This window comes from Micrasema longulum, unplaced genomic scaffold (assembly GCF_059751315.1).
Source record: "Micrasema longulum isolate JH-2025_06_02 unplaced genomic scaffold, ASM5975131v1 h1tg002421l, whole genome shotgun sequence".
Lineage (NCBI taxonomy): Eukaryota > Metazoa > Arthropoda > Insecta > Trichoptera > Brachycentridae > Micrasema > Micrasema longulum.
In genome coordinates, this window is record NW_028279568.1 from 79,595 (window position 1) to 98,169 (window position 18,575).

The 18,575-nt window shown below is 32.5% G+C and overlaps 1 protein-coding gene across 1 annotated transcript in view; it reads left to right on the top strand.

The window, feature by feature from the left end:
• Best2 (bestrophin 2) overlaps positions 1-18,575 on the top strand; it is a gene marked incomplete at its 5' end in the record, with an annotated part of 116,978 nt that overhangs the window by 73,189 nt on the left and 25,214 nt on the right. The window contains 1 exon segment of the mRNA XM_088240319.1: positions 13,136-13,374. Within this exon segment, the coding sequence (XP_088096445.1) occupies positions 13,136-13,374 (239 nt within the window).

Sequence of the window (18,575 nt, forward strand, 5' to 3'; positions counted from 1 at the left end):
TGCAATCTGGAAGTGTATTTATTTGCTATCTAAAAGTTTTTAAAAAATGTATGTTAATTTAAAATGTTTACATTTGTTCTCTCTGACACGCAGAAATGTGTAAAATACATAATACCTTCATATTTTGTAAATAAAAATACTTAGAATACCTTTTATTTGAGCAAACACGTTTGTTTGTAGTTCTTTTCTCTATTTTTGACAGTTTGATTCAATGATGTTGCCTCAAAGTACATTAATTATGCGAGCGAAACATTGCTTTCGAATCATACGTTTTGCTTCGCTTTTGAAATCGTAAGTTTTTTTGTAAGTAAATGAAATTAACACGTATAAGCATCATCATTTCCTATTCTCACCCAGTGGTGCATAGGACAATGCATTGGCACTCCAATAACGGTGTATTTGGATCATTTTTGTTACATGGAAGGAAAGGTGATCAATGAAATACTCAAGTATAAAACTACCTTCAAAAGCAAATACTTCATCTTAACCCTCCCAGAAGTCGAACCTGAGACTTATGGAATGGTAGACGAAGATAGCAACACCCAATTATCTCGACTCGGTTTCCTTTTTGAGGATTTTTTCCTGATAGCAGCCATGGAGTTAAAAACACTCACCCTGGTTCTATTTTACAAACAAAACGGTATTCTTCATCCGCTTGGACACGGAATAAGTGCGGGTACATAATAAAAGATATGGAAAAGTTATTTATTTAATTTCAGTAATATTTTAACCCACCAATTCTCTCAACATAAATATGGAAGGTGATGATAAATTATTGAGTATTAAAAAAACATGAGCTGAATAGTTCTTTATGATTTGTAGATTTCGAAAGAGTTTGATAGTCCGATCAGACCAACACTATAATAGAAGCATAATATAGAGTGCTTAAAAAAATTCACAATTAATTAACGCCCGTCTCTTGAATAGCAAATGCCGGATTAGAAATTAACGTTGTTGTCACAAATTAGTAATAAGTCACCTCCGAAGTTTGACAGGGCTGCTTCCTTGCACCGTTACTATAAATAATCCTTATGGGTTTCAACTTAAGAATTTCAAACAAGCAGCATCTCCTCCTCCTTCCAAAAACTCTGCCACCAGTATGCTGATGACTTGTCCATTTTCGATTACTCGGTCAGGGGCCTTCAAATCATTGTTGGTTTGAAGATTTGAAAATAAATATTGGAAAAAGCGATGTGTAACATTTTATGCCTAGGTGCCCAATATATAGAAAGGGTCGAGATTTTTAAATATCTGGTAATGTATGTAACGGAAAATTACTGCATTAAAAAAGAGCTGGGACTGCGAATAGGATTAGCAGGTATCGCATTCAACAGTTATGAAATCTGTCTGGACATCAGATGTTTACTCGGTGAAAACTAAATGTCGCCCATGTCTACAATGCCTGCACCTCGCTAGGGCTTAAAATAGCAATCGATTGAGTTTTGATAATAGGTGCCTCAGAAAGATACTAGGTGTGTGTTCATGTGTTGGTATGACTTCGTAAGGAATGTAGAAATATAATAAAGGGCTAAGCAACCTCCGTCGACTACTGTCATCAAGAGGATGCGATACAGCTGGCTGAGCTGTGTGTTAAGGGTGTCTCGGGTGATTATCGCGGTCCTGGGCGTTTACAGCTGACAGTTCGTCGGCAGTTCACGGCTGAACCACTGGACGCGGACTTGACTTGGGAGGACACGCGGGGGCTGGCCGCAGACAGGTCTGGAAAGATTTCGTGGACACCATATGCTTCATCTAGGGAGCGGACATGGATTCAGTAAGTAATAACTAGAAGTATCTACCTCCATAGTTTTGTCTAAGCTGCATATTGTATAAAATGTCATTCTTACTTTGACTTGGCCATATACTGCAGATGCCTCCTGAGAGCCTTAACCGGGCTTGCCTTTTTTACAAGGCATCAGGTTTTCGACGCCTTGGACGTCTGCTGCTGACTGTTCGTCGGCAGATCATGTCCAAACTACGGGACGAGAACCTGACTTGGGAAAATGATCAGGGCCCGAATTCAAATGGGAAGTTAAAATTTATCCTCAATTTTATCTACAAAATAAAATAAAGTTTTCTCTACGAAAAATAGAATATGTTTTAAATTTTGTTTTTTAAACATGTTTAAGAACAGATTGGGTACGAAGATACTTATTTTTCATGCAAATATAGATATTTTCGTACATAAATATCGATATTAGCTTATACCGTATCGATATGTACCCATGAAGATAGCGTTCATGATCGCGGCGCGGGTACTGGCAGCAGACAGAGATGCCTGGAGGACCTTTGTGGACACCATATGCTCCAGTTAGGGAGTGAACATGGAATTATGATGATGACATTTGTTCTTCAATATGTCTTAAACAATATCTATACACTCTTTAAGGTTATTTTATTTTTAAAATAATTTTGTTGACTTATTACGTAATTATTTAATTACGGCAGAAAAAATCTTCACAACATACGAGTTGTGTCTATTGGTGTATAATTAGCATTTTGTATTTTGATCGTTGTTTGCCAGCCAATAACAATTATTTTGTTTGAAAGATCCCAAAACCTGTTATGTCTTCTAACCAATTACTGAAAGGCGAACATGTTTCTAAGACATAAATAGTTGTATAAAAATACGCTTAGGTTGGTCGCTGCAAAAAGATCCATACCTACCGTAAAAGTAAAACATCTCAAGCAACTAAAACGCAAACAACTGTATAATTATATTATTTTAATAGCTCTTACCCATAATATACGAGTAGATTTATGTCACAAACATAAAATGGTTTGTATAATCATGATATTATGTTGATGCAAATTAATACTAAAATCACGCGAAGAAACGTAACTCTTTTTGAACGGTAAGTACATAATAATAAACTTCCTCATTGTCACTCCCTTTTCCGTACCCAGTGGTGCATAGGACACTATTATCAGTTACACGAAGGTGAGGTGAGTCTCACGCTTCGGGTGTCAGTCTAGGAACATTGAAATATTGCAGTTTTCTTTTTTTTCTTTTTTTCATGTTTTTTTAAATATTCTATACCGATCTACTTTTATATATCACTGTAACTCTCCTAAAAAAGAGACTAACTATTGTGCTTGGAGAGTGTAATTTGTATTCCACCCTGCAATAAGATTGCATAAATACTTACATTATACACAATATCGAACATAATAAATTTGATTTATAATGTGAAGTATTTGCAACTTAATTTTTTTTTGTTTAAATATAAGATGGGATTCTAAAAAGTAAATGCCACTTTTAAAAATAAGTGATGTTAAGGTCGGCAGCACACGTAGACGCTTATATTATAATGACAATGGTACGATTCGAAAACATTGCTCACAGCTGTGCAAATTTCCAAGAAATATTTTTATTACTGGTAAATTGAAACGAGTATCAATGCTAAATGTTTTTAAGCGTTTATCTTCAAGTGCGTATGTTATTTCAAAAACACATTTACGTCACAACTGACTTTTGTACGTCAAAACAGTATTTTACCAGTTTTGATTCTAATATTTAGTATCTAAATGCATGTTATTTGGTGTTGATTAATTGCAGTTTTTGAGCAAACGGAATTGGCAATAAGTGGATGTAACAGGTATTTACGATCCTCAACTTTTAATACTCGAGTGCCTCGATTATGAACGCTATCTTTATCTGTATATATCGAGACGGTTTACTTAACTACTGTGCTATCTGTATCTTGACTTGGTACGTTCTGCCTACTTATCATATCGACATCTTATGGTAGAAACAAGCCAATGGAATGACCTCAAATAATTAGTCTGCGTTCCTTTAAAAAAGTTCTCATTTATATTTCAAATAGGCTTCTGTAAAAAAAAAAACACTTTAAAGTGATTATAAACTCCAATAAATTCCAATTCAAGCAAAAAACGTTCGCTTGAACATGAATTTTGTATGATTTTTGGAAATCACCTAAACGGTACGCTTAACAATTGTCTGTACGTATCTACCGATCGACTACAAAGCCGAATCCTTTAACGTCTTAATACATTCATAGTAAAACAGATGAAAAAAATATAATAACCAAATTATTTTTTTATAGTGGTAACTTTCTAACGCCTATATACTCTTATTTGTTAATAGGGCAGAACCTAGCGACATTATTTTCACATCTAGGCGTTCGTTTTATTACAGTGACAGTTATGTCGGAATTCAATTCGACTTCAAAACTTACTTATTCCTCTCTCATATATTTAGGAGGCTTTTAAGAAAAAAAGTGCCAACCTCAAAACGATTAAAATTTTTAATCATTATGAAAGGAAAAATTGCTCTGTGGAACAAAATTTTTGACACTTTTAATGCGTAGATAAACGTATCGAGGGGTTCTAGACCCGTCCGTATGAACTGATATACTTACATCAAAACTTGATGGTGGGGTATCGGTACTATACCTTTGTAGTCGGTCGGGAGACTTTTATCTTCAACTATGACGTCATACTGAAGCTATGTCATTTTAGAGCGTAGATATGAGTACCATGACGTACGCTTCCCCTTGTTTCATATCGATGTACCTACCCAAAACTTGAAGGTGGGGGGTCGGTAGTATATCTTTAAAATCGCCACAAGAAACCTATCTTTAACTATACCGTCAAGGTGAAGGTATGACGTCTTTATCTTCCATCATAATCGAGGCACTGAAATGAAATTATTGATTTCGAGAAACGTGATTAATTTATTATATTACGTCAGCTGTTCAGGATAAGAATTTAAACCACAGTCATGTAAAAAGCGTTTTCATTGTTTTAAATGTGTTTTTAATGAATTACTTAGATCTTATACATATTCTAGTAAAAGTATTTACACATTAAAACTCCCATTGGCGCAGTCCTTTTACCAAAATATGTATAAGACCACCGTATTTGGTTAAAAACCCATTGAAACTAATAAAATATTTCTAGCCGAAATTGTGGTTTGAAGTCTTAACACAGTCGATCTAATAGATTCTTGAAAAATTACAATAGCAAGTACCTACTCGTATTAAGTCTGCATTTTCTTAAAATATATACTTTGTGTTCGAACACCTAGCGGTGCTGAATTGGTACTCCAATTGCAACGTATCCATATTATTTTAACTGCATGGAAGATAAGGTGATCAGTCGTACGCTTCAGGTGCCAGTCCGGAACATTGAAATGTAGAACCACCTGTCAAACCAACATTTCGCGTCCACCTCACCAGGAATCGAACCCAGGACATCAAAAATGATAGGCGAATGCGTAATCCATTACACAACGAGGACTTTTTTTTTTTTACCTCAGAGTAGCCATCGAGTCAAAAACACTCGTCCAGGATTCTGGTTCTTTTTCGCACTCAAAACTAAAATCTTTATTACTTCGGATACGCAATGCTTTTTTAATACGTTTATTAATGTTGTTATTTATCTACATTAGAGAAGAAATGGATATCCGGTAACTATCCGGTATCCGGCGTAGTTTTGCTTTCCGGCCGGATACCGGATAATAAATAGCTCAATATCCGACGGATACCTAATATTCATTAAACTGTGGAAATTTTGATGAAATCAAGGTACCTAACTTAATTGATTTAATGATATGAACCTTGTTTGGGGCGAAAAAAGTAACCGACATTATTTAAAAAATTCGCTTGTTTGTATAAAAACTATCGTTAGTGTCCAGTATACGTACATTCTAGAAAAAGAGATTAAGAAATGTTTTTATTTTTTTATCAAAAATAAAGGCCAAAGGTGAAGACTTCCTAAAACCATTTTAATTATTTAATTAATAAAGTTATAAACCATATTGATACGCAACTCATTGATCTTATTGTAACTCTTACTATCCAGCGGCCGAATATGCGGCTATCCGGCTTAGAGGCTCGCGAAGTCCGGTATCCGGCCAAACCACTAATCACTAACATCGAAACCACATTATATTATGTGATTACATTGCAGGAAAACTGAGTCAACTGACTAAATGGTCAAACTTTTGTGTTAAAATTTTTAACTCAATATTTTTTCTTCCTTTTTTTAACTTAACCGTTTTGATGTTTTTCATCAACGTGAATCTTTTGTGCATAAAGAACCAGAAAAAAAAGATTATGCTGACTGCAGAAATGTTTAATGAGCAATCAGTTTTTTTCACCTTTAAAATTTCAGTTCGTTTACTTCACACCTGGGCTCATGTAATCGTCAATTTTTCGTTAACTATTTTTTAAAGATTACATCAGCAATCAATGCATATATCACGTACATAGGATAAAAGGCAATTGGTTTTGCTAACATTCTAACAAACGACGTAAAATTTATGAGCTGGTGTATGTTAGTATGTAGATACGATAGTAATAATATTTTCCTTTACCATAGTTTTGTTTAATATTGTAGAATAAACACGGCGCATGTTTATACATTTAACGATTGTATTGTATGTTTTTCTGATACCTTAGTGCATTTTTTTCTCAAACATCCCAGCAACCATACTTCGCGCACTCGTATAATTTATATACAATCGTCTATCACGATATGGGAATAAGTTAGCATTGTTCTCAAATTAAACATCAAGTAATTAAATTATCACGTGAACATATGCCATACCTCCATAGCCAAAGACATGTAAAATCTAGATAATGTATCAGTCAAAACCGACGTAAGACTAGTTTGACCTTCAAACTCCACTTTAAAAATCGAAATAGAGAGATGTCGTATAAAAATGAACAAAAAATTCATTATTCGGCTTAGCAAGCACTCAACAAAAATTGACTAACAAATTTACTTTCGACAAAAAAATCAGGTTTCATTCATATTATTCACCAGTTTACACGAGTAAATCCGTTATATAAATTTATTGAAACAGAAAAGGAAAACACTTTTGAGAAAGGAATACAAAGGTCTAGACGGAGCTTATGACCCGTCATTGACTGTTTTAAGTAGTCACTTTACGCACAATGTAACATTCACCTTGCTTCCTATTTTTAAACATCCACATTTCCACAACTCTTCTACCTGTTGACTTTTTTTAAAGCGAAAGAAAACCGAATTTTGCTCCTAAAAAGACAGGTATAATATTTTTTTGTTATTTAAGAAAGAGAAAAGAAAATATTTTGTAAAAGATTATAAGGTACTTTTTTATTTTATAGTAAAAAGGAAATAAAAAATGTTTAAAAAACATAAAAATATTCCAAAGAAAAAAGAGTTAATATCTTTGGTTTGAATCCGGGATAGTGCCTTTTTTTTAAAGAAGGAAAATTTATTTATTTGTAGCAATCGTTCGCTAAATGAAAAATACATAATTTTTTTCAGAAATGTTATTCTTTATGTCCCTTCATATAGGGATAATTATAATTGTTATAACATAACAATAATTGTTTCACATTCTAGATTTATTCCAAAACGACATTCAATAACTTTTTACAAATTCCAAATCCATTAGTTAAAAATTTATTTTTTAAAACTAATCATAAATAATTATTTTGGTAAATAGCATGAAGAATATATTGATTGTTTTCCAAAAGCACCAGGTAGGAATCATAAACTTTTAAGTGTAGATACATTGATAATCAAAGGTGCGGTTGCTATAGTTTCGTGTTCTGAAGATGAAATAAGTCGCAAAGACGGAACTTAAAATTGAATAAATATCCAAGAAAACTCGGAGAATAATGGATACCTACCGGAACCTTCAACTTAATTAATTCAACAAAACATATTTCTTAACAATAAAATGATTCTTATCATGATGCCAGGCGTCTGTATTCAATATTTGTATTGAAATGTAATTATCAAGCCTCGGTTGTTCTCAAAATAACCTGCGGATTGTAAATCCTGTCGCAGGGATAGGTAACGCAAATTCATCATGAATAATCGTCATCAAATTGTTCTAGAAAAATATTTCTAAGCACAAAATGTCGTAATTAAGAAATTACAACAGAGATAGAGAACATTTGAAAAAAGGGATACGGAAGTTTCGACATTTACGTATCCTTAAGTGCCATTTATTACGTACCATTTACGTATTAAGCTTACCCCCTCCCTCCAACCTGTCTACTTTTTTCATTAACTCTCAAACAACAAAACATTTTCTTATGTTAATCAGTGCATGTTTGTCCTAATCAGTGCATGTGCTTATTAAAATGCATGTCGTGTTGGTTTTATATTTTTGTGCAACAACTATGGTGAAGGTGTATAGTGGGTTTTGCATGTTGGTTTGCATGTTGGTTTAATTGGTGTCCTGGCGAAGAGACGGCTACGTCTCGAAACCGGTAGACATAGAAAAGTCGGTAAGTGGTTAAATACAAATATTTAATAACATTTAGTATTTACGTATCCTATTACCTGAGTTACGCCACTTTACACAGTTTATAAAGTACTTGACATCCATAATTCATAAATTATTCCAACTGTTAATTTTTATGATGTTTCAAACAATGCTTTCCTTTTTCCAAAAATAGAATTGATCAAACCGTATTCGTTTTTTTAAACGACATTTTAGGAGAGAAAATTCAGAATACCCCCCGGGGGCGGTATTCTGAACGCAATAGTGCGCGTAGAAAACGAATTTTCAACGCGTATTTACGTACTAAATACACGCTCACAGAGCGATCTCTTCGCGCGCAATTCCGTTCAGAATACCAGCCCTGGGCTGATATTCTGAACGGTAAAGCGCGCGTAGAAGTCGCCTTTTCAACGTGCATTTAGTACATAAAAACGAGCAAAAAAACGTTCTCTACGCGCCGCCATGGCATTCAGAATACCACCCCTGGCATGAATGATTCCATCAGCATACATCGCTGAAACAGCGTCTGTCACGTTGTCATGTATGTATCTTCTTTGTCAATCTGTTGCCTTTGTTATTTACGGAATGCAACAAAGACAAATTGACAAAACATTCTTTACTCGCTTCAACAAGGATCAGTGTACTTTTTCTGGTTCTAAAAATTCGTATTTTAAATGAATTAGCATAAGTCTACACAAAGGGGTCTAAAAAGTTGCCTTTTGGATTACTCGTAATGCAAAAAATATTTGATACTACTTTTAGCCCTCAACCAGAGCTTGAAGTTTTCGAAAAATTTAAAACCGGCTGTCATTTCGTATTTAAGTAAGAAAATAAATCCAAATAAATTTTTGAATGTCCACTCCTTATTAAATAAGCATATAATGGCGTGAGTTGCAATTTATTTTGTAATAAATCGGTAGCATTGTTTTAATTAGCCAGGCGCTCAACGGAATCAGTTCCGCAGAGTGTAAACTTTTTGCATTTCGGTAGTTTTACAACGTGTCTGAATTTTTTATGTGATTAAATTATATTTTTATTGACAAAAAACAATTTTATCATTATTGATAATTAACAAAATGTTCAGACATTTATAAACTTCAAACCTCATTTGAGGGCCGAAAGAAGTATGGAATATTTTTTTTATATAACTTTTACATTTAATGTGATCCAAAATGCAACTTTTTAGATTTCTTTCACTTTGATGTCTAAAAAAATAAAAAACTTCATACATCATCGGCCTTCTCTAGTTTACACGTATATTTTTTTACTAAGGTTAAGTAATAGATGAAAAGTATCCAATACTATCATAATTACATAATAAGTTTAATTGTGTTTAATGTGAAATGTTATTCATTATAATAATAAGCAAAATTCTTTTATTAAATAAATTCACTATGATATCATTTTTAAAATTTTATTCAAAGGTCATTCGACTTAATTTTAAAGCGTTAACGCATGTTATGTTATGTAGTTGACCTTTTAACGTGTTGCATTTTTTTCATTTCACATTAATTTCATACATTCCAAGAATTTAACGTAACAACTTTTATTAATATTGCACTTTGTTAATATTTTTTGTATTATAACTCTTTTTTGTCATTAATTTCCCATTTTATAATACAATTTAATAATTCATCATTTTCCAGTAAAAATACTACTCTTACTTTTTATTTATTTTTATTTATTGACACTTTATATACATGTACAATAAATATACATATAAGGGCGGGCATATTGCCTTAAGGTAATTTCTTCCTACTTACCCAAACCGTTCAGTTTGAGAAAATTATAAATACATGGACATATTGAATCTTACAATTTTATACAAAAATTAAAAGCAAAGATTAACAAAAATAAATATATGTATAAAAAAAAATAACACTTTACTATGAAGAGAGGAGAGGGGATGGGAAGGAAAGAAGAAGGATAAAGGAACAATTTAAATATTTAGATAGTGACATTTCAATCTCGACTTAAATGTAAATAAAGAAGGGGCGTCTCTTACATTAGTGGGTAGATTATTCCACAATCGAGCGGCTACTACTGTGAAAGAGGAGGCAAAAAAATTAGAGCGATGACAGGGTATTAAAAGGGTTCTCTCGTTACTAGAACGAAGAGATAGTCCGTGTTGTGAAAGAGGTTGGATGAGCTCTCTCAGATAAACAGGCGAAGTGGGATTATTTAAAATATTGTGAAGAAGTGATAGAATGTGAATGTTTCTTCTATGCCTGATACTGAGCCAGTGTAGTTGCGTGCGATACTCGGTTATGTGGTCAAATTTGCGAAGATTAAAGATATAAGGAATACAAATATTCTGCAATCGTTCTAACTTATCAAGCAATTCAGAGTTAGCATCTGGATAACATACATCCGCGTAGTCAAGGAGTGGAAGAGGTGAGCTTTGGACTAATGTTTGCTTAACATTAATTGGCGAGAAATTCTGTAATCTTTTAAGTGAGTGCAAACTGCTATAAAGTTTACGACTAACTTCGTTAACCTGATCGTGCCACTCTAAATGCTTATGAATGATAATACCTAAGTTTTTGACTGAAGTCATGAATGGAATTTCTGTACCATCTATTTTGAAAAGAGGAAGTGTGGAAAAATTCACTTTTGAATACATTTGTTTACTACCAACAAGTACAATTTCGGTTTTTGTTGGATTTATGAGAAGTCCATGTCCACTTTCTCTCCTAGATAAGAAAATAAACATTTACGTGAAATGTACGCGTATAAAAGGTGATCGCGCCATTTGCCTGTTGGCAGATGATCACTCGAAATAGCCTGGTTCGCGGGATGGGTTTTTCTTTTTTACTTTGCCACCGAACCCTAAATACAATGAATGCAATTACCTACCATGTACTGGGTTCTGGCACCTTTATTGTCTGTAACTTCTGTCACGGCAATCAGGATCAGATCAGATCAGATCTTGTGGTCAGGAAGGAGGGGCACTTGACGATTACACGACATAGTGGATTTAATGAGTTATCGATCGTAAAAATGACTTATTCGCGATCGCGGTGAGAATATCAAAGCACATGCACACACGATCAGTTGATATGTTACTATTGGGCCGAGACAATAATTGGTACTCACGGTAGGCATTGTAACATTTTAACCAAGGCCCAGTAGGTAGCAAATAAATTTGAACGCCTCAATTAAGTCAATGTGCTATACTCACAGAGTTATGTGGCGTTACCAAAAGGAATTATGTATTCTCCCTGGGGTATCCCGTGCCTATTAAACTTTTTTTTATAATTTAATGTATTCATACATTAAAATATCTGTACGTTAGAGGATAAAACACGGGAGTCCACTTTTGTTATAAAAATGCTTTTGTAAGTTGAAATAAAAATCTCAAGTCTCCTTTGTTTGTTATTATTTACTTTTTTTATCAAAACAATCATTACTTTACATCAAATTTTCTTTAAAGATTGAAATTAACTGATTTTGTTCAAAAGTAACGATGTTTTGGAAATCACACAATCACAAAATATTGTTCCCTGATCATTTTGTTCAATGTGACTCACGTGATTTATCCTTTAAGGTACGAATATATTGAATGCATATTTGTAAATTAAAATTATGCACAAATTACTTATTAGATATTTTTTTCTGAGGTTTTTAACATTTTATTTTACTACTACTACCATCACGCCATTTCCCCGTAGGGGTAGGCAGAGAGAATGGACCGCCACACACGTCTATCCTGGCATACAATCCTAGCCTCTTCCATATTCATACATCTTGTCATACATGCCCTTCGGTTCTGTCTGCTTTTGACATGACCAGACTTAAGATTTTGGTTTGTCTGATCATGCCAAGTCTTCCTTGGTCGTCTTCGTCTCACGTTAACGTTCATTTTCGCCATATATACTAATTTTACCATTATTTCGTCGTCCATTCGTTCTACGTGACCAAACCATCTCAGAGACCCTTTCTTAATCTTATCAATTATACTTGACTCACATTTACACTCTCGCCTGATTTCATCATTCGTAACCCTGTCATACATTGATTTCCCACACATTCGTCGAGAGAGAGATCGCATTTCAACCGCGTTCACTCGGCTTTCATCCTTTCTCTGCGACGACTAAACGAAGAGGAAGGTATAAAATTCTCCACTCATTTTCATGAAAATATAAAACCTTTTATTTTAAATATTAATTATGCTATTAATATTTAAAGCGTTATCTTTGTGGTCAAACATTTTATTGAATGTAGCTAAATAGTTGTAGATAACCGCCGAAAACTACCAGTAGACAAGAAAATTGGTAAGTGGTTGTGCGCAACAATTTAGCAACATTAATTTAATAGCAATACTATGCTGGATTTGGGTCCATTACACTCGTAAGTTTTGCTTTATGAAGTCCATTTTTTAGTTTGTTTTATAGACTTAATCATCTATTCATTATTTAAGAATGCAATTAAATATTTATTCTTACATTTCCTAGCGGAACTGCATTTCAAATGTTGTAATAAAAACACATGAATATTATGTATAATAAAATATGGCTACTTTTTATTTAATAATTTACTAAAGAGTCTGGGTTTTGCTGTGACCGACATCATCAAACTGGTATGATAAATAATTTTTGCGTGGAAATTCAAATGTTTATTTATGATTTAAAATGGGCGATTATTATATATCTTCACCATGAAAAATTCAATTATTTAATAACCGCAATTTCGATATACATACATTTAATTGTGTTTACGTAATACTTAGCTACATTGCATTTTATGTTTCTTTTACCCCTAATTGCGCGAATTTTTTGCGATAATAAAAGAATAATTCGATCTCATCACAGTTTATCGTTTAAAATTGGGCGTTTCATCGGTAAATATCCACATCCGATAGACATGTCAGTAATGGGTTTCTTACAGGCTTGATGCTGGAGAGCGAGCGGAAGGTGTTCGAGAAGATGGACGGAAAAAGCCCCATGTCCAAATACTGGATGCCCCTGGTCTGGGCTACGAACATCATCAACAGAGCCAGGAAGGAGGGCCTTATCTCCAGTGACCACATAGTCCAGACCTTGCTCATGGAACTGTCAGACATTAGGAGGAGGTTGGGAGGGCTCATAGGATATGACACGGTGTGCGTCCCGCTAGTATACACTCAGGTAAGCTTTTTTCCAGTGAAATATTTGCGTTTCAATGATTAACCCAAATTTTATAAATGTTTTGACTTTTAAGCCATTTTGATAGAGGTGTCAATTATTTTGTAATAATAAATACGAATTACGTGGCAGTAGAACGGGATTTAAACCTCGGACCTCTGATCCGTAAGTCTGCAATTCTTCGAAACCATAACCCGTCTCTGCATATGTATATTGCTACGATTCGTTTAGAATTGGCGGGTAGCTGTAAATTGTAAAATACTCACTTTTTATTTCGCACTTCCAAAAGTTACAGGATTCCAGCTAGTATATTTTTACATATTATGCTTATATTTTCAGAAAATATTCAAAATCATAAAAACAATTTATGACTGCCATAAACTACAAAATGACCTGAACGCTTTATTGTATTGGTGTCATGACAATGAATAATTTTTTAATAAAAGTAATTTTTTACCTATATATAAATTATTAAATATATAAATTCAACCACCACATTAGTTACATCTCCAAGAGAACACACAAAATAGGTGGATTTATTTTGAGAATATGAAAACCATTAAAATGCACAAAAATTTCAATTTCACCATTTAATTATTTGTTCGTAGCTTGCTTGAATTTCATTCTATAATTATGGTCTCCTAATTATAATATTCATATAATGAAGATACTAACAATATTTTGAGTTTGTCCAAATTTTTGTAGACAAGGACTGGATTCAACTCCCTGGGGAGCTGTTAATATTATCATATTACAACGGAGATGAAGAATATTTTAGAGAGGGTAAAGTAGAAGTCTAGGCATCTACAGAGCTTATGACTATCGTTGGCTGGTTTGAATGGCCACCTTACACACTGTGTAACATTCACCATTCTGCCCATATTTGAACGTCTATGTTCCTTCAATTTTTTCATCTGTTGATTTTTGTGAAGTTAAAAAGCTTAAAACTTATTTTATGCGGGTGAGATTCGTGTAATTGAATTATTTCATCTACATACTAGGCAACGCCTGAATTATTTTTTTTACCCGCATAAATAAAGGTTTCAGCTCTTTTACTTCACTGACATCAACATATGAAATAATTGAAGGGATATAGATGTTAACAGAACTCGTTAAACTAGAATCATTAACATTTATCCATAAATTGTAGACGAATAACTAAAATGTGAAAAAAATTATAGTAAACATGGACACAATACGAAAATATCAGAAAAATATCATAAATAACCTTCTAAAACGAGACAAGGACAGTAGAAACTAATAAACTATGGACTGAAATTTTTCAATAAACTACCCGACAAAACAAAACAAACTCAGACAAACTTTTCAAAACATATAAAAAATATTATTGTCAACAACATAGTATGAATAAAAAATAAAATGTTATTTTTGTAACAAGAATGTAATAATCCGTAAGGGTTAATAAATAAATTATCAAATAAAAAACAAATTAAAAAAACATGGGCAGAACAGTAAATGTTACACAGTGTGTAGAGTGGCTATTTAAACCAGCCAACGACAGGGCATCAGCCCTGTAGATGCCCAGACTTCTATATTACCTCCTCTAAAATGGTTTTTATCTCTGTAGTAACATGTTATTTTTTTTATTTTTTTTTATTTATTATTTACTACAATATTACGTTTTAGTTATTTTAAGACATTTTTGACATTTTTTTTTGATTGAATGAAGATTGGATCGGTTCAACGAATTTTTGAAAAATCTTTAATATTTAGAAATGGATGAAATACTCTTATATTTAACCAATATGATCTTCCAGAATACTTTTACACGAATTCAGAAAGGTTTTGGCTTTATTAATATTCTTGCACAAAATAATATCTAAGCTCACCTTAATATACCGCACTGTAATTTGCGTACTAATGCTGCCTTTGCTGTAGGAAGTTTTAAAACCAACGTCGGGTTCTTTTCACTTCTGCCAAAGATCCTTGGAACAGTTCACAAAATCTCTCCAAACAGTACTGTCAATGTGTTCCTACAGCAAACGCTAGCATTTAAGAAGCAAGCGGTGTTATCGCTCCTTTCTCGAAGACGACACACTTTCCATGTCCGCCTAGATCTTGCCATGACCATGCCTACTGTATATTCAAATAGTTTCTTTGATAGTGTGTACGATTCTAAGATTGTAAAGATTGTTTAGGTTAAGTTCGATTCTTTGTCACTGTTCCCAATCTCTTAGGGCTTTCATAGGCCTGGTGATTAACCCAAAAAAAATATGCATTCTTATCCTAACACGGAACCACCCTATTGTGATAAAACAAATAAAACTACTAAAAAATAATGCTGATTATTTATTCAAATATTTAATTGACGTTGATTGATATTATTTATAACAGCGTTATTAGTAATATTTTACGCGAGACATGTGTTACGAGTAAGTAGTAAAAATATTATTATTACAAACTACAGGAAAAAACTACTGAGAACAATCCACCTTGACTAAATAATACTTCGCCTAATATTTCGTGTTAATCTAACTATAATCAGCAAGTAGAAAAATATTATGAATTCTTAAATAAATATTTCAAACAAAGTTTCTTTAATTTGGGACGATTAAATAATTTAGCAGCTGATCAAATAATTATCTAACTAAATTAAGCGGAGTTTCATGTTTGAAATAGTGCATAATTAGAATAATTTAAGCCGCGCATACATTTCGAATGTCTAATTAAGCTTCTTCGAATATTCGGTGGATATTATTGAATAACCACCTTTATATTAAAAACAATCATAACTGGATTTTCAAAACTGAACTTAAAATATAACCACACTTCATACTGTTCTAACTGTTTCATTAACAACCTTATCTCCCTTAGTAGATTCACAGCTTTTTTTATTTTTTTATTCTTAAAAGCGTTTTTTATATATATTTATTCCATTTGTGTAAGAAAGGTTTTTAGGCGTATATATTGTTGTTGTATATTTAGTTATAAAGGTGCTAAACTTGCTTTGTTTCTTTGTTGTTCTCAATATGTGTTATTTTCTAAATGTTAATATTATTTATGCCCCGAATTGAGTTTTGTAACTCTTGAGAATGTAACTCAACGTATTGTACTTGTAAAATACATTGTGTTATTTGATTGAAGAAAAAAAAACCATTTCATAGATGCACAAAGTTGACAAACGACTCTGGTCGTTATTGAATATGGTGTTATAATTGAACGCAGTTATGCAGAAAGCAATTAGCCATTTAAAAGTACTGACGTGAAATATAGCACAAAGCATCCAAATAAAAGTTGTCTGGAGGTTAAAAGTTTTTAAATCGTTCATCTTTGCATTTTCTACGTTTTTAGTAATTTGCGTTGCGTAAACCGCATAAGATTTAAGTTTCTAAGTACCCCTTGTTCTAACCAGTTCTTACATGCACAAAGTTAACGAACGACATTGGTCGTCGTTAAACATGGTGTTATACTTGAACGTAGTTATGCAGAAAGCAGCCAAGAAAAGTAAAAACTTAGATAATAGAACTTTCGTGAAACGAGTGAATAATCCAATCTACACAACAGTTGGAATGTTTTTTACTTTGACGAATGATAAATAATGCATACATACGTTATTTAATTGTGCATTTGACCATTTGAAATGTCCGGCTGCCCACAAAACCTAAGATGTGCATTTTGCAGAAAACAGTCGGCCTTAGTAAAACTCTGATCTATGTTGTGCCATTATTTTACATTTATGTTAGGGTACAAAGAATCACTTAATTCATCTATAATAATAACTTTGAAAATAATTCAATTATGTGTTAAATGAATTTTCATTATTTTTTATGTCTGTTTGACCACACAACCTTAAATATGCATTTTGCAGAAAACACACAAATTTAATATTGAATGATACCTCATCAAAACATTGAATGTGTGAAGAGTCATTCATATCAAATTAATGAATTTATAATTTTAAAATACTTATGTATTTACACATAGATTTATTTAAGAGAAAAATATTTTTTCATCGAATCATTAATCTTCCCAACAGCATCTACAACGCAAGGTTTTTCTAAAGCTGTGGGTGTTTTCTGCAAGTTGATAAATGCCATTTTTGTGATCAAAACTATTTCAAACTGATTATTACAGTTTTTGTATGAAAGAGGCCTGACTGTTTTTAGCAGAAAATAGAATTGACTCTACTGCATCCGATAACACCGATATCTTTCTTTTTTCGTGGACTGACTGCTTTCTGCATAACAAGGCTCAATGGTGCATTGTTTAAGTTAAGAGAAACTTGAAACATAATTATAATGCTTCAAGTGAAGGAACACTAACTAATAAATGGTAAACCATTAAATACAAAGTATGTAAGATATTGATAATTATTGAGAAGTAGGTTTTGTTAAATATTATGAAATTAATATTTAAGCACCAATCAGGTCTGAAGAGATACTAAACCATTTGAGGATTCTCTGAAAACATGTTTTAAACTAAAATATAACATTATTTTATTTAAATTATTTACTGACAGTTCTTTGACGGAATTCCATTGTAATTATTAAATAACAGTATATCAAACTATGCATCACATTTAAATGAATTAAAACATAATTTTGACGAATCAAAAAACATTTAAAAAAATTACACGTAGGACATAAAGGTTAAAAATTTATAGATTAGAAATTTTAGAAATAAATAGGATAAAAAATAATAGCGATAGAATTTTAATAAATCAGCAGATAGAATTCAACAAACTCACTCTGATTAACCCCCTTAGTTGAACCCTGTATATTGTAATAAAACAATAATTGCTTTTCATAGAATAGAATCCTCTCTTAAAGTACACCGCCAACACATGTTTCAATCATTTGTCTCACTCCGTTCCATTGAAATATTGCTTATTGTATCTTTTTCAACTTATTTTTAAATGTACTTCAGATAATATTTAGTTTTATATAAATTATCTTTACACTGTACAATATTCACCAGTCTGAAGATGCCCATTAGAGGGTGAAAGCGATAATTGGTCAAATAAATAAGTGGAAGTGTACCAAGTATTTTTAAATTGTAACAAATTTTATAATTTGCAAAAAAATATCTATTTTTTTATTTTTTTTATTTTAAAGACACTATTTACATTACGCAGACACATCAAAGCTTTTTTCCTGACTGGAGATATAAAAAAAATCCGCGCAAAATAATAGATTACAACAAATAATTCCAAGTTATATAAAGCAATTTGTAGCAGAATATAC